Source organism: Grampus griseus (assembly GCF_964374135.1).
Source record: "Grampus griseus genome assembly, chromosome: 5".
Taxonomy (NCBI): Eukaryota; Metazoa; Chordata; class Mammalia; order Artiodactyla; family Delphinidae; genus Grampus; species Grampus griseus.
In genome coordinates this window covers 73501411-73523626 of record NC_138998.1, presented here as the reverse complement: position 1 = coordinate 73523626, position 22216 = coordinate 73501411, and the positions used below count along the sequence as shown (strand labels likewise).

The following is a 22216-nucleotide window of genomic DNA, read 5'->3' as shown; positions in this document are numbered from 1 at the left end:
GCAGTGACCTCATTCTGCCCCCAAGCCCCTGGCAATTTTATGCAATTTTATTCATTCAGCTTTTTGAGATTACATACTGCTATTTACTCTTTGCCATTTTAGTACCTCCTATAGTTTGTCATGTCATTCTGTACTCCTTCCTTCACATCATTTACAAAAGTTAAGAAATGAGGACCCACGAGAACTCCATTCCTATAGATGCTTCTGTCTAGGAAAGTGATTGATTAATCCTAATGGCTTAATCCTAATGGCTTCCTGCTTCCAAACAGGTTCTGTATGCATAACGAACAAACACCCTTTTCTTCTCCCCACCACAATCCCTTCCACAGTCAATGACCGGGCCCTTGATTAGAGGTCCCACTAGCTGGCCTGCTGTGGGGTACATGGGGATCCTGGTCAGTGGGAGCAGAAACAGCTGACACTGACACAGGCCACCCTCAGAAATGGGTCAGACCCAGACAACCAGGACGTGGGCTTCAGGGACAAAACAGAGAAGCCAGAAAATAAGTAGTCAGTACTATACACAAAAAACCCCAGAGACAAGGAAATGGCGGCACCTTGCACTCCAGACAGGAAGCCTCAGGGTGACTCCCGTGGGTGTTCCGGGCACACCTGTTAAGATTGTTTTGCACACTATGGCTCCCAGAATTTTGCCCCTGCACGACTACACGATTCTTGAGCAGATGATCTTTAGTTCTAGTGGACTATAAATGTCTTGTTTGCCAGTTAGATTTAGAAAAATTATTTTGATTTCGTATTTTTTCACCCATGCTTGTCAACTATAATAGAGATTCCCTAGTTTGCTTCCTTTCTGCTTCTGGTGCAATTTAAAAATACTATTATTAATGTTAGAGCTAGATTTAGGGTGGGGGCGTGTAGTAGAACAGATACTATTTCCCAGAGATATTTACAGATATGGCACTAAAACAAAAAGGTTCCATGGTGGGTGGGTGGGGGGAACGTTGGGAAAACATTGATTAAACAAGATTAGAGAGATTCTTGCTGCTGGACTTACCATATAACATGCTGGTTTTCATTGTCCATCTCTAAAAAGAGAAATGTAGCACACAGTATTTCCCCAAACTTATTTGACATTGAACACTTTTTAAAAAAATGAAACACTTTATTCACTGTTAGTGTTCCATGGAGCACAGTTTGGAAAACACCAAGTGTCCATTTTGGAATTCCTATTTGATCTTTACACTCTTCTTGGCAGGCTTCCTAAAATTCTTTAAAGTGGCTATTTAGAATCAATGATTCTTAAAGCTGGAAGGTGTCCTAGAGATCCCTGACTCCAGCCTTTTATTTTACAGATGAGGAAACCGAGTCCCAAAGAGGGGAGGTGATTTTGCATGTGTTTTCAAGCCAGTTGCTTGCAGAACCAGCAGAACTCATCTTCAGGTTTCCTGATCTCGAGTCAGTGTTATTTCCTCCACATCATACAGTCTCTCCATTTCTTTCTAACATCCCTGCTTTTTTTGGATTTTTCTTTTTAAAACAGAGTAACTGCATGATTAATTTGGGGTGACCCCCCCCCCCCGCCCCAACAAGAGTGCTGAACTTAATTAAAATCAGCATCAGTTTACTCACAGGAACTTCTGTCACCAGTTCTGAATCACTAGTCTGTCCTGGTCCAGGGCATTTCCCCTCCTCGTTTGTCTTGAACAGCCAGTTCCAGGAAGCAGTTAATTGCTTTACCCCAAACAAGTCCTCGCCCTGTATCAGGATGATGATATGGGCTGCACCTTGTTACCATGTGACTTAGGAAACAGCTTCCTTCATATGGGTAAAGCCATCTGACTCGCTCTTCCACCCTAGTCCTAAGGCCTTTTGGCACATCTTCACTGTCTCAGCTTTAACTGTGAGGGCGAGGGTATTGGCCATCACTTTACCAGCTCGGGTTGAGGAAGCTAAACCTCCAGCGCCATCCAGACCTTCCTGAGCATTGCCATGGTGCTTACGGTTTGGGTAGGTGGCAACAGGTGAACTGAGGCTTGGTGCCCTGACTCATGTCTGTGACAACAGACATGGATGGCCAGGAGAGGAACTGACCCCTCAGACATCTCTAAAATCAGCTCTTGATTAAAATAACCAGTATAAATGTCAATTAACCACTTACCAGCATCTGCGAAATAGCGGTCGTCTTTTTCTCACCACCCCCTTCATCAACCATGGCGCACAGAGATCAAAGTCTTCACCTGTTGCCTATTATCACAATCCCACTCCCACCCTATTTTCTTTTTTGATCCTGAAAATGGGAATTCGTAAGGAAAAAAAAAGTCTAATCGTTTTTTCTAGGCTTTTCTGGTTTCTGTTAGTTGGTCGTTAAAGGACCACTTACTCTTTCTTAAGGAACTTCCAAGCTTCCCCCTGGGAGCTTCTTGATCCAAATCTGTGACCTTAGAAAACTTCAATTTTCTCTTTCCATTTAGAGCTTGTTTCTCGGCTGCCTATTTTTTTTTTTTTCTTTTTTAAGTTCATAAATTTCTTTTTCTTTTTCATTAAGGTAGAATATCCATGCACTGAAGTGACTTAACCTTATCTGCCACCTTTTGTTGTTATTTGGAGGCAGCGTGGCTCTGAGCCTTGGTCTCCTCACCTGCAAATGGGGATAAGATTATTTACCTCGCAGTCCTGTCATAAAGTTGGAAAGAACATTTATAAGGTGGCTAGCACAGTGCCTGTCACCTGGAAGGTGCTAAATAAATGTCCACTGGGGGCAGATGGGCTCTGTCCCTCACTCACAACTCCCTTGGGTTCCAAAGGACTCTGGCTGCCTCTCCTTACCTTCCACCTGATTTCCAAAACCCCGCTCCTTCTCCGTACCTGACTGGTTTGTTTATTTAGCTGCTCCGGTGGGAACCTTTCATTCCCTCTTTGCTGTATTCTTGGAGACAGCACTTGTCAGCACCCCACCCTCTCGATGCCCTAGAGATGCTGCTGAGACAGTGTCGAATCATGGGACTTTCAAACGCTGGGACTCCAGCAAGATTTGTTGGCTTCTGGGTCAGGGGCAGCGCCAGACAAACATGTGTCCTCGCTTCCAGCATCCTCTCCAAAGCACACGGGAAGCAATGGGGTTCACCACTTCTGTCAGGTGACCTTGGGAAATCACCTCTCTGTGTCTTTGTTTCCTCATCTGTAAAATGGATTAATAATAGGACCTATGGAAGGATACAGGGTCTGTGGGGCCTAAAACTTAAAAAAAAATACAACATTATGAATATGAAATTAGGAGTGGGGCTTTAGAAGGAGGTCACACAAGCGAGGGACCCTGAAGCCCGGGCTTCATTAGCTTCGTGGTAAATCTGCATCTGATAGAAGCAGGGGAGCCATCGTGAGGTTTAAATAAAAGACTGTCAAGTGCTCAGCACAGTGTCTGATAGTGTAGGCTACTGTAATGATAATAATTATTACAGATAAAATTATACATTAATTCTATAAATGAAACTACAAAAATAAACACGTATAATAATTATAAAGCTTCTTTTTCTCCTGTTCCTGCTCACAAGTCCATCAGAATGCAGCAGGGTGAGCCCCATCTTCAGGGTGTCCTTACTTGGGGCTCTCTTCCTTAAAACAGGACCCGGTTGCGGCCGAGCAGGTCCCTGTTCTCTCACCCACAGACACATAACTTAGGAGGAGACCTGGGGATACCCCGGGAGGGGGGATGTAGGCTGGAGGCAGGCCCAGCATGGATGCCCAGAGCTAAGGGTCCCGGAGAGAGCCTGCCAACCCAGGGGGCCAGCACAGCAGACTCCAGAGCTTCTCGGGGTGTGTGTGTGTGGGGGTGGGGGGTGCAGAATCAGGCCGAGGGAGGTCAAAGGACGTCAGAGAAACGGCAGGGCTCTTGACCACGGAGGTAACCTGGATGTTCTGGCAAAGGCTGCTGGTTTCCCTGCTACATTTTTATGCTGGGTGTGGTCAACCACAAGAGGCCCTTATCCCTTCCAGTAAGAGCCTGAGATTTGGGAACAGGGGTTACGTGACTGCACACAATGGTATTATTCCCAGTGAATTTCCATTTCCTAGTTCCTCCATGTACTGTGGTCCTGGATCCCCAGAGTGGCTGCCTATGTGTGTATGTGAAAACCCTGTAGGGAGAGATGTTTGTTTTTCAGAGAAAGTTTGGTGGTGTAGCTCGGAGAAGGAGAGTGCTGTCAGAAACAAAGCACAGGCAGAGTCTACTCCGAGGCCCCAGCCCCACCCTGCAGCCATCGCCACAGGGTGTGGTGGAGCGCAGTGAGGAGGACGGACAGGAGACCTCGCTTCATCCATCCAGAGGAGCCGCCGAAACCTAGGCTTCAGCTGCTCTTCCCGGGATGTCTCCTGCCCTTGGGATCTCTCAAGGAACCTAAACGACATGCTGCTGGCCAGAGATGAGGATGCAGGGTGGGGGGACCGGAAAGTGTCTGTTCTTCCAAACTCCTCTCCCCTCTCTACAGCCTGGAGGTTCTCTTGTTCCAGAAAAGGATGGCGTTGGAGGGCGCCCCAGCCATGACTCACTCAGAGCTAAGCCTTGGCAAATCCGTCACCATGGAAACTGCCAATCATCCATGCTTTTCATAGCTTAATGGAACATCTGCCAGGGGAAAGCCAAGTGATACAAATTGCCGGTCCTGCCTACTGTGTTTACACCGGGGCCCCTGCAAAAGAGAGCGAGCCAGGAAAGGCAACCCTCCACAGAGGGGTGGTGGCCCAACTCCGGTCACTAAAGCTGGGTGACCTGCCTCAATCCTTCATAAACTCCTCTGTGCTCCTCCTTTCCCAGTTGGTCAAACAAAGGATCAGATCAGTGATTCTCAACCTGGCTGGGCCAGGGGGGATGGGAGGGACAGTAAAGCACATGCCCTAAGAGGGGTGGGGTTAAAGAGACCTGTGTAGACAGTTTGTTCAATATTATAATTTTCTATTTGGAATATTACAAAACAATATTTTCATAATTTAAACCACAGAAAATAAAGAAGCTTGGCTAATATTCTTCGGTAGCAATCTTTCTCGAAGAAAGGACCAAGATACCCCTCTCTGATCCAGCGAGGCACATCAGAATTTCCAGGGTAGTGAGGTTTTTAGTGATTATCAAAAATGAATATGGATTCAAAGACGAAAAGTTGCGAGTCGCTGGACTAGTTGATTGCAAATGTTAGTCCAGCTCAAATTCTGGGCCCCTGGGTGGCATCTTCCAACCTCGAGCCACTGCTAATTCCTTAACGGAGGGAGAAGTACCAGAGGGGAGGCTAGCCACCCCTGCCCCTCTCTCACACCAGGCATCCCCTCTCTGACAAGATGCAGGGGCTGGAGAGGCAAAGGAGGGAAGCCAAGGGAGCAGCACGGAGCGGGCCCGGCAGAGTCACATGCCTGAGGCAGCCTCCTGGAGGTCCTGCCTGCCTCGAAGGCCCACAGCCCTGCCTCTGGTGGAACTGCTAACCTGGCGCCTGCAAGCATGGGCTTTTGACTTGGCATCAGGACTCACGGCCAGGCCTAAGGAAACAAACACTCAGGTGGGAGGCAGGAGGGGGATGAAGATGGGGGAGGGGGGTGGGGAGTGGGAGGGCCCAGAGGATATTTTCAGATGTTAACTTTTAAAATTCTTCCTCTTTTTTATTTTCCCCTTTCCTTTTCTGTCCATTCAAAAGGAACCTGACCTTTATTTTACTGCCTTGGAGGAAATATGCAGCAGGGGAGAAGTAGAATTTGCCTGCACACTGTTTTGGGTTCTGTTTCTCAAAGGCCTGAGCCCTTAGGAGATTTCCGAGGATTGAGGAAGCAGAAAAAAAGCTGCAGAAAGCCTGGGGAGAGCGTGCGGGGACAAAACCAGTTTGCTACACAGTTTGCAGGGCCCAGCACAAATAAAAATGTAGGGTACGGTGTTCAAAAATTATTAAGAATTTTAGCAACAGCAAAGCATTAAACCAACTGTGCGGCCCTTCCAAGCCTGGGGCCCAGTGTGAATGCATAAATCCATGCCCACGAAGCTGGCCCCGGACAGCAGTGTCCCCCGCCCGTATTAGAACAGGGGCAGGAAGAGAAAGGCCCACAGGATCTGGAACAACGGGGACCTGGGGCCTACTCCCTGGCAGCACTGGTGGGCATCCAGCAAGACCACAGAAAGGAGGGTCTGAGGAGTACACAGACTCTAAGCATAGGGTTCCCAGGCTCAGCAGATTTCCAGTCCCCAAAAGTGGCTCAGAAGCAGCAGAGAGCATAAACCTGAAGGGATCTGCAGATAGGACAACAGGAGGGCCTGGCTCTGTGTACAGATGATGACGAGCTAAAGCCGCCTAACGTGCCTTGGTACTTGGTAAGACCCTGAGACCCTGAAACAGAATGACAGGGCAAGGCGGAGGCATGATGAATGACTGACATCAGTTTTGTCATCCTGGCAGAATGAAGGCTTAGAGTCAGAGACTGACTCTCTTTCCATTTCATTAAGGTGAAAGAAATGCACTATTTCTGGCACACCTGGATGTGTAGAACAGGATTCTACCTGCCACTACCAAGGCCTAGCTCCAGCCTCAAACCTGTGACCAAGCCTCAAGAGGGGACAGGTCAGAGCCACCGCAATTAACCAGGTAAGGGATGAAGCTTGGACCAGTGCGGTCAGGTGGTAGAGACGGAGAGAAGCAGGAGGTAAAGGCAGGTAAGTTTAGGAGGTAAGACTGACAGAACTTGGAGGGTACTGGTAAGGAAGAAGAAGGAGTCAGGAGTAACCCCCATTAGCAGCTTGAGCAATTGGGGAGATGCAGGTGCCATTCCTGAGCTCAGGAGTAGAGAAGGACCAGTTGGGGGGTAGGTGGGATGGGTTGGGTTCTGAACACGCTGGGTCTGAGCTACCAAGAGAAGATGTCACATAGGCACTTGAATATATGACGTGAAGCTTCGAGAAGTCTGGGCTGGGGGTGTAAATCTGGGAGTCGTCAGCTTTGTGTGTGGTCCCTGAACAATGGACACAGATGCGATCCCAAGGGAAACAGTTGAGAAAGAAGAGAGGGGGCCTAGGCACGGGCTGAAGAAAACCAACCTTTAATGGGTAGGCAGAAGAGGATGCTCCTAGAAAGCAGGTCAGAGAGGCGGGAGAGAGACGAGGAGAATAAGGCACGAGAAAAGAAGGAGAAAGTGGGACGCAGCCGAGAGGTCAAACACACTGAGGGACTGCAAATGCCCATTGAACTGAGTGACGCAGAAGCCACTGATGACTTTGGAAAGAATCATTTCACCGGAGAGACAGGCCTGGAATTGCAAAAGGAGAGAGTGGACAAGCAGGAGACAGGCAAACGGAGTCGGGAGGGCAAAGACTGGTGGGTGGCTGTGCTGAGGACAGAAGGGGGCCGCTGCCAGAGGGAGCAGCGGGGTTCAGGAAAGTTGTTACAGGTGATTAAAGTCATTAATATGTTTTTTTCATTTTAACAGTTTTACTGAGGTATAACTAATATACAATAAGCTGCACATTTAAAGTGTAACAATCTGAAAAGTTTGACGTGAACACATCTGTGAGATCATCACCATGGTCAACCACATTTTTTCATCCCCCAGTATCTGCTTGCCCTCCCTCCTGCTCCCCTCACCCCCATTCCCAGACACTCACTGACCTGCTTTCTGTTCCTATAGTTTGCATTTTCTAGAATTTTATATAAATGGATTTTTATATACTTTTAACCTTTTAAAAAAGGTACTTGGGCTTCCCTGGTGGCGCCGTGGTTGAGAATCTGCCTTCCCCTTAATGCAGGGGACATGGGTTCGAGCCCTGGTCCGGGAAGATCCCACATGCCGTGGAGCGACTGGGCCCGTGAGCCACAACTACTGAGCCTGCGCGTCTGGAGCCTGTGCTCCGCAACAAGAGAGGCTGTGATAGTGAGGGGCCCGCGCACCGCGATGAAGAGCGGCCCCCGCTTGCCACAACTCGAGAAAGCCCTCGCACAGAAATGAAGACCCAACACAGCCATAAATAAATAAATAAACAAATGTGGGGTTTAAAAAAAAAAAAAAGGTACTCATTTGTGTCTGACTTCACACAGCATAATTATTTTGAGATTCATCTATGTGGTCACAGATTATCAATAGTTCATTTCTTCTAATTGCTGAGTAGCTTGATACCGCACGGTGATACCATAATTTGTCTCTCCATTCACCTGTTGATGAATATTTGCGTTGCTTCCAGTTTGGGACTATTACAAATTAAGTTGCTTTGAACGTTCATATACAAGTCTTTATATGGATACACGTTTTTGTTTCTCGGTAGTAGATAACTAGAAGTGGAATGGTCTATGTTTGGTTTTTAAGAAACTGTCAAACCATCTTCCAAAATGGTTGTGCCATTTTACATTCCCATCAGCAGTGTATGCGAGTTCCAGTTTCTCTGAATCCTTGCCCACATTCAATATGGACAGTTTTAAGAATTTTCAACAATCTAGTAGCTTTTCCTCCCTTCTCTATGGAGGAAGGCAGAGGGAGGAGAAAAAGGAGACAAAATCAGCCACACTCCAGGGCATCGACACTGCCTTGATCGAGAATGAGATGTTTTGCTCAGTCTGTGTCCTGGGAACAAACCCAGTCCCTCACAAACGGTTATTTCTTACGGAGCATTTGGTAAACATGTTAGCTTACTGCCTTCTAGGCTGGGGCCCTGAGCAGGTGACAAGAGCTCTACAGGCACCTCCACTGTGGAAGACTCCTGCAGCCACTGTAGAGCAGAAAGCAGGAAAGGGAGGGGAAAGAGACTCAGTCATTGCCCATGGGGGATCCTGGTTTCACCCACACCCAGTGTGATAAGAGGACAATAGCATTTCTCTGTCCCCCTGGGAGAAGGCACATGGGTTGGGTTAGGGGAAGGGGAGTTTCTAGACCAGGCTGCACTCTTTCCAAGGTGGAAAGAGCAGCTTGTCCTGTGGAGGAATCCATCCTGTTCAGCCCTAAGAGAAATACATCCCCTCTATTAACTTGGCCAAGAGGTGTCAACATATGAGTATAAGGGGTAAGGAGGATTAAATCGTGTTGGGGGCTTTCAGGAATTATGAACAAGTAAACTCTCTGTTAAAATAACAGATTTTGGGCTTCCCTGGTGGCGCAGTGGTTGAGAGTCCACCTGCCGATGCAGGGGACACGGGTTCGTGCCCCGGTCCGGGAAGATCCCACGTGCCGCGGAGCAGCTGGGCCCGTGAGCCATGGCCGCTGAGCCTGCGCGTCTGGAGCCTGTGCTCCGCAACGGGAGAGGCCACAACAGTAAGAGGCCCGCGTACCGCAAAAAAAAAATAATAAAAAAATAAAATAAAATAACAGATTTTTAGTTAAAGCTAAAGTCATTGATAAAGTCAGATATATATATCCTAAGAGCACGTGCAGGTCAATTATGATACTGAGTTTTGGGAACCAAGCATTTACTTATACCCCTAATGTGAGAGTGAAAAAGAATGCCAACGCCAATACCTGTAGCTGCTGGGAAGAACACCCCAAAGACGGTGAAAAAGGACTCGCCGGGGCTGTAATCAGGCAGAGTGTTGTTCTGCAGCAGTTCTGGTGAATATCCAATAAAACCATGCTCTGAAATAAAACAAAGGAAAGCCAAATGAGCCAAGTGACAAGATGTATAGCACAGGCTTCCCTAGATTACAGTCCTCGCTTATGTAACTTTAAATAGCAAAAGTAGGTGTGATTGGGGGTGGGGAGCAGGGAGGGAAAACAGAAGATGACAGAACCATCTTCCTTCCCACTTCTGGGGCTTGATTTTTATGTACTGTATCTACGGATATAGGTAAATAAAATGACACGAAGAAGAACAGTAGTTACCTCTAGGAAGGGTAGCATTTGTATTGTTTTGCTTATAGTACAGCTGAAATCTTTCCATGAGTATGTATTGACGTGTGTGCTTCTGATTTAAAACATTAAGTTACCTCCCTGCTCAAAAACCTTCCCACGGATCCTCATTAGCTACAGAATAAAGACCAAGCTCCTTCAGATGAGTGTGAAAGCCCTCCACAGCCTGGCAACAGCCCACCATTTCCTATTCGTCCTTGGCTTTTTCCTCTCCCCAACAGTGACGCAGATGACTCTGCCCAAGAACGCCACTAATACCCAGCCCCGTGTCCCCTGCTTCCAGACCCTTCCCCCATCTCTCTGAGCATCAGTATGGTACTCACTCTCCAAGCCCAACTCAAGTTCTGCTTCCTTTGGGCTTTACACGAGCTCCCTGGTCAGAATCCTTCTCCTAAGTGCCCTCCACGACTAGCCACGTTAGGTCTTTTCCCAACCAGACTCCTTGGGGCTAGAGATGCGGTCTCAAAACACCTCTGTCCCGCAGGGTCACCACTGTGCCCGCCACACAGCACGCAGGGTGCCAATGCGGGTCACACCAAAGGAATCTTCCTCTTGGATCTTTTGATGCCGTGCGTTCAGTCTGACTGGTTCACAGACTACCTTACAGCAGGAACATCTCAGATACGATTTTTTCAAAGCATGTTAAACACTTTTTACATTGCCTTAAATGAAAGTCTTCAAGAGGTTTCAGTCCTACAGACACTTTGCTTTTTTGTCAAAGGAGGTCACCTTGAACAGCACCCATGGGTATGTTAGTGGGCTGTGGAATTTTAAGATACAGGTCAAGTGTCCTTGGGCTCAGGGACACCCAGCACATCCAGCCTCTGCCTTTGGAGAATGAGTTGGTTTGTTCCCGTGAACTCCAGTCCAAGAGAACCGGGTCCTGCTCCTTTTCCCTCCAACCCCACAGCTACGTAGGATGAGTTCTCAGCCGTCAGTCATGCCGTAGCTGACCCCCAGGGCTGCGGTGACCATCTCCTGCCAGCCTGTCCTCCACCGCCCTCAGGGCTTAACTTCACCCTGACCTTCCATCCACAAAAGAGCGCCGTCTCGCTGATGAGTCCAATGATAGTGCCAGCACTTCTCACAGCTTCCAAGATTCATATCTTCATAGGAAAAGTATTTTTCAAAAAAAAAAATAGTAAAATGAAAGCTCAGTGAAGTACAAGGGACCCTGGGGAGTCCAGTCAGGACTTAAAATCATTGTTGACTGCTCTCTTTCTCCAGAACTTTAAATCCCAAGGACTGTGCAACATTTCCGAATGGTTTGGCATCTTCACAGCCGGTCCTCCCCTCATTAACAAAACAGCAATAATAGCTAAGTTAACTTTAGTCTATCCGCTGGCTGACCCTGCTGACTAGACTTTCTGAGGAGAAAACCAGCCCAGCCTGCCTTGGAAGGGAGCTCGGCCAGGCTGGATGAGGCACAGGCCTGAGCACGTTTGAGCGCAGGGCTGCGTGCTGGGCAGGCCGGCCGTGCGGGACACAAACACTTCATCAGGCTCCGTTGATCTCCGCCGTCCCGAGGCCACCCTGACATGGGTGGGTATTTGGTCACCAGGCCTGAAGGGCTTGGCCCCGGTCAGCCTGAAGGGTCAGAGGGATTGCAGGCGCCATAGATGAGTCACTGGAATGCCTTCTCTCTCCCTCCATACCACCACCAAGATCCACAGAGTGAGGGAATGAGTCACTGGGCTCACTCGGGGATGGGGGTGGGGTCCATTCTCTGCAGGGCCACCGCAAGGGCGGCCCTCACACGTTCGCAAGCACACGCTCACGCTGACAACTGCTGCTGGCCCCAGCCCTCTCCCCTCAAGTCCAGTTCTGAGCTGTTCTCAAGGAAATAACCTTAACTTTGAAAATGAACTTTATGGACAAAGATGTTTGTCAATGAGTTATTTATAATAGTGTAAACGGGGCGGGGGGTGTCTAAATGTCTAACTCTGAAAGTCTGAGGTATTTAAATGCTTAAAAAGACTTTTTAGGGACTTCCCTAGTGGCACAGTGGTTAAGAATCTGCCTCCCAAGGCAGGAGACGCGGGTGCGATCCCTGGTCAGGGAAATAGATCCCACGTGCGTGCTGCAGCTAAGAGTTCACATGCCGCAACTAAGGAGCCTGCCTGCTGCAACTAAGACCCAGCGCAACCAAGATAAATAAAATAAATTTAAAACATTTAAAGAAAGACATTTTAGTGCCAAAGAAAACCGTCCATGTTATATATGATATACGTTCAGTAAGAAAACTGGATACCATTTATAGGATGAATACAAAAAAAAGTTTTAACGTAGATATATAGGAAAAGGAAGCATACCAAAATACTAATTGTGGCTGTTCGTATAATGCAACTTTGGACTTCTTTTTCTTTCTTTTTTTATGTTTACAAATTTTCCACCTGTCTTTAATGAGCATAATCAAATTATCAAAAATTAAAGTCTTTTAGAAAAGCGAACAAAACATTCCACAACTGAAAGCCTACTTTCTCCAGATAGCTTTTCTATAAACAAATTCATTTCTTTTCTTTTCTTTCCATTTATCCTCTCCCTGCTTTTCAAAATGATTTAAGTGGCTTATGAGAAAAACATAAAGGCAAGTAAAATTAGGGGCAAAAAAAGAAAGAAAAAGAAATTGAGCAAAAGAGAGAGAGGGAACACCTACAGCCCACAGCCTGAGGTCTCTGAATAAGTTCTGAGGTAAGATCCTGCAGTGATTTTCTTCAAACTGGAATTCAAGGCCTAAGAGATCGTTTTACTTTCTGACCTTTCTGACCAAGCCCACTCCAGCAGGGGCGGACCCTAGGGCCCACCCTTCACATGTGCCACATTCCAGTGGATGAGAAGGAGCCCTAGGCTCACGTGGTGGACCTACCTCATTTCCTCCGCCCCTACCTTCCCGGGCCCTTATGACTTCCACCCACCTGACACCCCACCTCACGTCAGGCTCCCCAGTCCTGATCCAGCCCCGCCAGAGGCTTGGCCCACTGGCCTCCGCCCTGACTCCTGGGGCTCCAGTCTCTCGCCCAGACCCTTAACCAGTGGTCCAGCTGGATCTCAGGCTTCTGCAGAGCGGGTGTCCAGGTCAGACACTGATGTCTCTGGCTGGCTTGTACTTGAGGCGTGGGGCGAGGTCAGCTGGCCATGCCCAGTGTTGCAGGGCAGAGCAGACCCACCTGCCGTGGCCTCTCACAGTGGGTCTTGCTGTCTGATTTGCTGAACAAAGGTCCCTAATTCTTCTAGTCACGGCCCTGTTTGAGAAGCTGACGAATGCTCATTTTGCATACCATTTGGGGGTTCCCTGAAGCCTCTGTGGGGGGAATGGACCCTGAGGTTCAGGACCTCTACTCCAGGGGCTGCCTCTGTACCTGAGACTTCTGACACGCCCTGCAGGCACCTACGCCGTCCCAAGCCCTGAGCAACACCACGCCCTGCCTCGGGGTGAACAGAGGTCAACGTTTCCTGCTGCAGTCGGTGCCAAGCAACGAGGAGTCTCTGTGTGCATGGGGACAGCGCAGGTCCCCCAGGGACATCCCGGGCAATTCTGAACATAATCGCCAGTGGCCGTTTATTGAGCACCTCATACTTGCCGGTCACTGGGCGCCAATTAATTTACATCATCCTCGATCCTCACAACCACCCTGCAAGATCAAAGGTGAGAAAACCAAGCTCACGAAGGTGAAGAATCTTGTCCAAGGTCACACAGCAGACCTGCCTGTACCACAGCCCTTGCCTCTCCCCCAGAAGGCCGGTCTCCAGGTCCCTAGCACTACCCTCCCTCACAGAGACACGCATACAGCCCAGGTTTCCTTCAACCCCGCAAAACGCCACCAGAGATCATGGCATCTCCCCTTCTCCACCTGTGGGGGGCCAACAGGGTGTCTCCCTATGGAATGCCACACTGAGGGGGTGTGTGCACAGCTGGGAAGAAGCAGAGCCCACCCTCGACCCCAGGTCTGTCTGAGGTCAATTTTCCATAGACCATACCGTCTCCCTGGAATTCATCCTGAGTTGTTTCCCCAGAGATTTCTAGAGCATGTGTCTGCCTCTGTGGGTCTTTCAGCAACTCTGCTGGTAACATGAGGGGCTGGGGTGCTCTCAGCTGATGTCTCCCGACTCTGAGAGGCCTGGGATGCCCAGTGTCTGCAGCTGCTGCACGTGACTGTATCGGGGTTGGACCTGAACATCTGTTTCTGTACCCACAGAAAAAAATACTTTGGTCCCATGTGAGCTATGAGCTTTTAGGAAGAACAAAGACAGAACAGAGTGAGGAAAGAGAAAACGAATCACAACAAAAACCAGGCAAGAACAGGCCGAGGGAAGATACTTGAAGGTGTGACCTTCCTCCTCAGCGTTCGGGTAACACGGCTTCCTGGGATGCCACCAGGGCGCCTGTGGTTCTGCAGGGTCCAGGGGTTCTGTGCCCAAGGGATCCCATGGGATCCCACCTACCACGCCTGGGCCAAAGGGGCCAGCCTGGGTCACAAGTTGCTACAGAGCGCAGCTCCCTCGGGGCCGGGCCCAGCACCCTCTGGTAAGGTGGCTTCTGGGAAGCTCCGTGTGGCCCCTGTGGCTTCCCACCCGTGCCGCCCTGCCTCTGGGGTCTGCTGAAATTAGAAGAGGCAGCAGGAAGTCATCGGCCCCCACGTGTGGGTGTCAGATTATGGCCGCTGACTAACTTAGAAAGTGAGACTGCTAAAAATGACGCTGGCACCGTGGGCCCTGCCGCCCCTCCGTGAGCTGCGGGTCCGGCGAGGCGGGGGCTTCTGGCCCGGCTTTCTTCTCGGCTCGGGTCCCCCCACCCCTCGCCCAGCGAGACAGCCCTTTCCTGGGAACGACAATGAGAGAGGCTGGTCCAACCAGGAATAGAAAGAGAGAGGAAGGCAGGGAGGGGCACGCCGCCCAGACCCCGGGAGATCACAGGAAGAGCAGCCCTGCAAGGAAAAGGAAAGGAGAGGCCGAGGTTCTGGGAAGGGACACACACACCAAAACAACGCCTGGGGGTGGGGAGGGCAAGAGAAGGCCAGCGAGCCGGCCGGAGGAGGATCCCCAGAGGAGCAGGAAGTACAGTAGGGTGTGCAGCAAGGGAAACGCGAACTGGGCGCCTTGTGCGAGGGCCAAGCCTCTCCCTGGATACAAGGCCCCTCCGGAGGGTCTCCTGCGCAGTGGAGCCCGCCTGGGACCCGGATGGTATGCCCAGCACCTGGCACTGCCTGGGCTGCTCCAGGACTCTGCCTCACAGGGACGGAGACCCGCAGTTTGGGGGAGGGACAACACATCTGAAATGGCCTGACATAGAGAGGTCAGTGACAAGGAAAGAAAGGCGTGTCCGGGCCCCATCCTGTCACCAAGGCCCTCACAGAGCTCCTGCCCACACCGTCCCCATGCTTACTCAGACACGGCCCAACCCCAGACGGTCCGAGGTGGACACAGATGGGCAGTTAGGCCCGGCAAACCCCGGCAGCCTGGGCTGGTCCGTGGATCCTTCCTCCCCTGGGCTTTGGTGTCAGGTCTGGGAGCTGCAATGGGTGAGGCAGCCTCAGTCATAAGACGGATGAGCCCAAACCTGAGCTTAAAGGGCATAGATTTAGGAGAAGCCCAGGCTATTCTCCTCCTCCTTGGGGTGGAGCACGAGGCCCTGAAGATCTCTGGGAGGAAGGGGAGAACGGTGACAGGACCAAGACTCACGACACCTGGGTTCACGCCCTGGTTCTTCCACGGACTCGCTGCAAATTCTGACTCTGTCCATCTGGGATGGGCCCGAGATGCTGCAATCTCAGTGAGCACCCAGGTGACGTAGATCACGCTCCCAGTAGCAGGTATTAAGTTGTTTTTCAGAACCCTTCTAATTCTGAGAGCTGCCAGCCAGAAGCCCATTCTCAAGACTCAGAGAACATTGTCCAAATACACCATTGATTTCCAGCGGCAGATGGAAAATCCCAAACTAGCTTCCAAAGCTTGTCAGTGCTGCCCCCTACCTCCCTGCTACCCCGTCCCTTTCTCTGTGGCTGTGGATACAATGTGAGCTCCAGACTGTGAGACAAGGTCACTGCCACATTTTTCATCTGTTAATGAAACAAAGCAATTATGAATTACAAGTCCTGCCACTAGGCCTTACAGTCAGGCGCACCCTCCGTCAGTGCGGATACGGAAAGCTTCCTGGTCTAATTCATCAGTCCGTTTTAACAACGGAGGGAACTGATAGAAGCCAGCTACTCAAAAGGCTTGAGAACTGAAAGTGGGAAAGTAACCCCAGCTTAGAGTCCCATTTGGAGTCCGCAAAACACCAAGTCCCCATTTGCTGGATTCTCCCATTGAACTGGGTCGTAACCATCCTGGTCCACTACAGGTGCTCCACAGAAATATTCTGAAATTGAACGGGATCAGGCTGTACTGACTTGGACTGTCAATGGAAAGGGATGGAAGGGTCAATAATGATAGGTTCAGAAGAGGCCCCCAAGGCCCCCGCCCTCAGCTCGGATTTCCTTCCCCACAGGACTTCTGGGCAGTGAGCTGGGAGCCTTCCCCAGACCACAACCCCCTCTCTGGCTTCAGCCCTAGTGAGTTTGGTCCTCCAAAGAGAGGGTGGAGAGAGGATGTGAGCAGGGTTTCCAGCTCCCAGGCCCCCACCCAGAGAGAAAATACACAGAGGGAAGGCCGGGCATTCTAGCAGTGGCTAGAAGGGAAGTCTGAAGTGGGGTTGGGCCTGTCCAGAGGCCCCCGGGGAAGGCCTCCACCCTCCGGGACAACTGGCTGGTGGGAAGAGCCGGAAAAGCCCCCAGGGCTAGGTAACCCAGGGGATGAAGGGCCTGGGTTGGGGGGATGTCAGGGCAGCCCCCTTGGGAGGGGATGGCTGAAAGTTTCCAGTAAGAAGAGAAGCTCCTGCCAACCCCTACAATCTAGGACGGGCAGTCCTGGAGTTCCTTCTGAGAAAAGGATTTCTCACTTGTAAAAGGGAGGATTTCTAACAAACATGCAAGAAACTGTTCCATCCTCTGCCACGGGCTCTATTTTAAATGCTTAACCAAACTTTTTTTTATAATGGCCTTGGGGTCAGCAAGTTGAGATGAGACGAGATTTTTCACCTGGGGAGGCCGACCGAGCAAAGGACTGCCAAATGCCCCCGAACATTAAGGAACTCGCAGCTCACCTGGACCCAAGAAACAAAGCGGTATCTCACGATAATAACCGGGATTGCCGCAAACGCTGAGCAAGGCTTTGTGCGAGGCACCGTTCCAAGCGCATTATATATATTTGCTCACAACCACCCCACGAAGTAGTGCATTTTTTAGGTAAGGAAGCTGAAGCACAGAGAGGAGACTGGATTCAACCCTTGGCTGCCGCTGCCGCCGGGGTCGGTGCTCACCCAAGGCTGCAGGGAGTCTGGTAGGGGAGCCAGGAGCCCAGCTGGTCAGGCTGAGGCCAGACGGAAGGGACTGCAGAGCCCCCAGCCCCCCGCCCACGGAGCCCCCTGTGGGCTGCCCGACACTGCTCTCAGCTCAAAGGAGCCCTGAGAAAGGAAAAAATCTGGCCTTCTTATCTCCTGGGGGAAAGGAATGCACTCTCCCGCCAGGATAAGTGGCTGTTTTGACAGGAAGTCTCCACCCAGGCTGTGGGTTCCTCCCAGCCACCATTTACTCCTTCTGGCCGTCCCTGCCTCTGGCATCCCAACTCCCATCCTACTTAAACCCCACACACACGCTTACACCCCCCAAATCTAACCCAACTGGGGGTCCCCCCAAGTCGGCTGCCCACCCCACAGCTCCAGCCTCCATGGGGGCCCAGAGTTCCGACCTGGGAGTCACGTCTCAGCCCCACTGTTGCCTGGACACTGTCTCCAGGCAGGCAGCTGAGAAGGGGGTGGGAGGACAAGGGGCCCCCTGCAGGGGGCATCCAGCATCGACCTGGTTATGCAAGCAGGGCCACCCTCCTGTCCAGCACCACGCTGGAGGTATTCAGACTCCACATGCCCCAGCGTTCTCCCCGACCCCAAGCCCTACCCAAGAGAGAAATGCAGCAGACGCTCCCTTAGAACCCACAGCAGAAGATTCAGTATCACGGGACTACAGAATGATAATGCCACCGGGGTCTTTGGTCTCAAGTCCATTTTACACCTGGGAAGGCTGAGGTCCGAAAAAGGAGAAGCCCATGCCACACAGTCAGCAGCTGGTCAGGCAAGACCAGAACCCAGTGTGGCCAAGCTCCCTCCAACGTGTGCCCTGCAACGGCACTCAGGTCTCTGTTGTCACTGCCTGCCAACCTGCCAGGTCAGGGTAGGAACCGTACTGTCTTGTTTCTTGGTGTGTCTCCATTGCCTAGACCCAGGAGGTAAGCAAAAAATTTAATACTTTCTTAATAAATAATGGAAACAACCCAAGTGTCCATCAACAGATGAGTGGATAAACAGCATGTGGTCTATCCATACATAGCGTACTCTTCAGCCATTGAAAGGAACGAAGTATTGACACTTGCTACGACACAGATGAATCTAGAAAACGTGTTAACTGCAAAAAAACAGAAAAGGACAAATACTGTGTGATCCATTCATATGAAACATCTGAAATAGGCATATTCACAGAGACAGAAAACAGAACAGAGGTTATCTGGGGCTAAGGGGAGGATTGGGGAGTTATTGGTCCATAGACAGTTTTTCTTTGGGGTGATGAAAATGTTTTAGAAGCAGACAGTTATGATGGTTGTACAACATGGTGAATGGAGTTAATGCCACTTAATTGCACACTTTAAGATGTTTTTTTTTTTAATGTTATACATATTTTGTCATTAAAAAAAAACAAACACAAGCCGTTTCTTTCCATAGTACCCCCTGCAGGGACTACCTCCAGCATCCTTGTTTCTGGCCTAGGCTCCTCTCTGCTTTGCAGATGTGGAATAGAGGATAAAGGGAGCTTCCTGGCCAAGGTGGACCAGAGAGGGAGGAACAAAGCCACAGGTACAGACTAGTCCTAGTCTCAGACTCCGATGCTCCCGCCAAAGCAAGCTGCCTCCTCAGATGACGGACGCGTCAGCTCCTGGCCGCTGCAAGGTGAGTGGGCAGCCCCAGCGAGCCATCTGACCACACACGACTCCTCCCTGATGGAGCTGGGCAGAAAGCACCATGTTCTCAGGAGTTCAGGTGAAAATCACAACCCCCTCTGTTGACTTCTAGAACCTACAGGCTTTTATTCAGGGGTCACAGGGGTCACAGGGGTCACAGGTTGGGGTTGTGGGCCTTTAAGGCAGAGCTGTCCAGAAGCACAGACTGTGGTTTCTCAGTATCAACCATGCCCAGATCCCATGGAAAACCTCAGCAAAGTCAAGGGTGCGGTTGTCCCAGTCTTGTTTTTGACACGGTCCTGCTTTCAATGCTTTCCTAGTCACTGGGACCCCAGGCCTGGGAGCAGTGTTTAACACCGGTCCTGCTTAATAAGAGCTGGCCTGGAATGAGTGTGCCTTTACTCTGGGCTACCCTGGGCTGCCCTCGGCAAGTGCAAAGAGAAAGCAGGCTGGGCCGCTCCTCTAGGGGACTTGGACGACGGGGCCCTACCTGGTCTTGGGCCATCAGCATCAGCATCACCTGAGAGCTTGTCAGACCTGCAGAACCTCAGCTCTCCCCTCCCCCAGCCCCCACCCGTGGAACTGAAACCTTCATCGTTACAAGATCCCCAGATCTTGAAGTTTGAGAAGCACTGCCTTGTAGTATAACCCAGGGGCCTCCAGAGACCTATTCTTCCAGGATAAACAATGATAATGATAATAATGATTTATTAAGCACCCACTTCGTGACAGCTATGACTCTAGGCCTCTTACATGTACTATTTTATGCTCTGACAACCCAGTAAAGGAGGCATTATTACCTGCTTTTCAGAACTGGGGAGAGCGGTCAGAGAGTTGACCAAGTCCATGCAATGAGTTACAGCTGAGCTGGAACTTGAACACAGGGGTCTGAGTCCAAAGCCATGGCTCTGACAACTGTGGTATGATGCAATCTTTCAAACTGGGCCAACAGTTACAGCCACTTGTCAACTCTCTATGGGGCCCAGAAATTCACTGGCAAATGCAATCCCCAGGAAGGTATTCTAGGGGCTGCCCCGCTGCCTGGTGCCAGCCTGGGCTCTGGGTTCCCGTGCGCCTGGGTTGGGCAGCCCGTGGCAGAGGGCTCTCTATTTCTTCAGGACACGTCCCTGACGATGAATTTGCGTGGCCCGGTCCCCAGTAAGCATTAGGTCTGGGACTGGAGGGACAAATAAATTAGATGGTGCGCAGGCTTGGGGCCCCTTCTGCCGCCAGCTCGGAAACCTCCCGCACTGACCTCGTCTGGGCCCTGGAATTTATGACTCGGGGCTTCATCTCCTGCCGGCCCCCAGGAGGCAGCACTCTCCTGCCAAAGGCACCCGTGGCAAGCTCCGCTCTCCCCTCCAGCCAGCATCCACAGGCTCCTCGGGTCACGGAACCCGGCCCAGCTCCACAAAGCCCAGCCCAGCCCAGCCCAGCCCAGCCCAGCTCAGCCCAGCCCAGCCGGGCCTGAGATTGTCTATCTGATTCTCTGTGCCTGTACATGGCCACCTCACCCCCCACCCGAATGTGTGACTTGAGGGCACGTCTCCCTGCCTTTGTGTCCCTCACAGACCCACTGAAATGCATCTCAACCTGACAGGTGCTCCCCAAACGCCTGAGCCAGAAAGCGCCATGATTTGCCCTTCCACGGCCGTGCGGAGGGCATCCCGCTCACCTCCCACAGCCAGAGGACCCCTTCCTGCAGTGAGGGGAGCACGAGGCCCAGCAGGGCGGAGCTGGGGGCACAGACAGGATATGCCAGCCCATCCCTCATTGTGTCGCCCTCCACCTCCTTGGAACCCCCGGCTGCTCAGGGCTGAGGCAGGCAGCCCAGCAAGGCGAGGGCCCTCCCAAGCCAGTGATTTCATGCTTCAGGCATCCATCCCCAGAACACCAGCCGGGGAGCCTGGCAGGCCAAGCCCCCTGCTGCTCACGGAGCTGGAGCAGACACAGGGAGAGAGCCGGGCAGTGTTAGCTCTGGTTTCCTTCTGTAGCTGTGACCAGGTCCCCACGGCCTCCTTGGCCTAACGGTTCCTTTCTCTGCTTTCCACAGCCAAAGCCAGCAAATGAAAATAATTCGATGGAGAGGGTGGCAGGGCCTTGGAGCCAGGGGCCTGGGATTCTGGTCAGTCACTCTCTTCAACAGAGACAAACTCAGAACAAGAGGAAGGCCTGAGGGTGCCTGCCCCTGCCCTCCTCCAGCCAGACAGGAGTGAGGACCACTGCCCCCAGAAAACCTCCTACTGAGGGCTGAACCCCAAAAGCCGGAAAGTCACAGTACCTAGAGTATTATGTTCTCCCTCTACCAGAGAAATGGTAAATGTTCAACTCACCTAATTTTAAAAATAAGAATCACCAACCTAAAGTGGTATTCCAAAAAAAAAAATGTTATTCCATAGGTAGAACACATAGAAGAGCGTGCTTTGCTTTTTACTTAGGTCAGTCAGTGAGTGGACGGGAGGGGGAGTGGATGGCGAGGAGGGGTGACCAGATGGACATAGGGAGGAAAAAGAGGAAAAAGATTGTGGAGGAAAAAGAGACAAACGTAAAGGAAGAAAGAATGAGGCTGGAAAAACAGAGAAGAAAAACCAGGTATGTTTTGAGGAATGCTGGAGATCACAATTTTGTTGGTTCGGTTTGCAAAAGTTCCGAAATCCTGACCCAGACCTGAGCCTTTGTTTACAATTCTTCACTATTCTAATCCTTAAAAATTCCTCTGTTCAAATCCTTAATCTTTCCCCTTTCAGGGTCAAAGATTCCTTTGAGAATCTGGCAGTAGTTCTGGACCCTCTCCTAGAAAAATATATTTATTCACATAAAATTTTTCCTGCAATTTCAGGGGTTCATGGATCCTGTTAAAAACTAGTTATTCTAGAAGCTCCACTCTGATTGAGAAACTTGTAAAGAGAAAAGCAAAAACACCCCCCACTGCCAGATTAAACTAAGATAAGGGAGGATGTGTTGAATCTTATTCAAGCCATCATATCAGGCTTTTAACTATACCATTTGCTTCACTGACAGAATTGTGGGGCCTAAACACCCTTCTTTAGTTACTACCCCAATGGTGGTCCTAGAAGCAAGGTTACTTACTTGAAGGAGTCAGCTGTGTGTAGGGACAGTTATGATGCAGTAAAAGGTCTGCCTTTGACCCAGGTAACAACGTCTGTGCTTACCCTGAAATTAACCCTTTGCAGATCAATGGAATTATTAAATCGCACATATGCGGTAGTTCCCTAATCTGAATGTGCATAAGCATTACCAAGGTACTGGTTTAAAATGTAGATTACTAGGCCAAAATTTGAGAGTCTGATTCAGACTTTTTAAATGAGTTTCTAGGTGATTTTGATGCAGGCAGTCCCCA

At 50.5% G+C, this 22216-nt stretch overlaps 1 protein-coding gene across 1 annotated transcript in view; it reads right to left on the bottom strand.

The window, feature by feature from the left end:
- Window positions 1–22216, bottom strand: part of SLC12A8 (solute carrier family 12 member 8) — a gene marked incomplete at its 3' end in the record, with an annotated part of 128808 nt that overhangs the window by 43049 nt on the left and 63543 nt on the right. Inside the window, 1 exon segment of the mRNA XM_082655597.1 lies at window positions 9424–9537. Coding sequence (XP_082511723.1) covers window positions 9424–9537 — 114 coding nt within the window.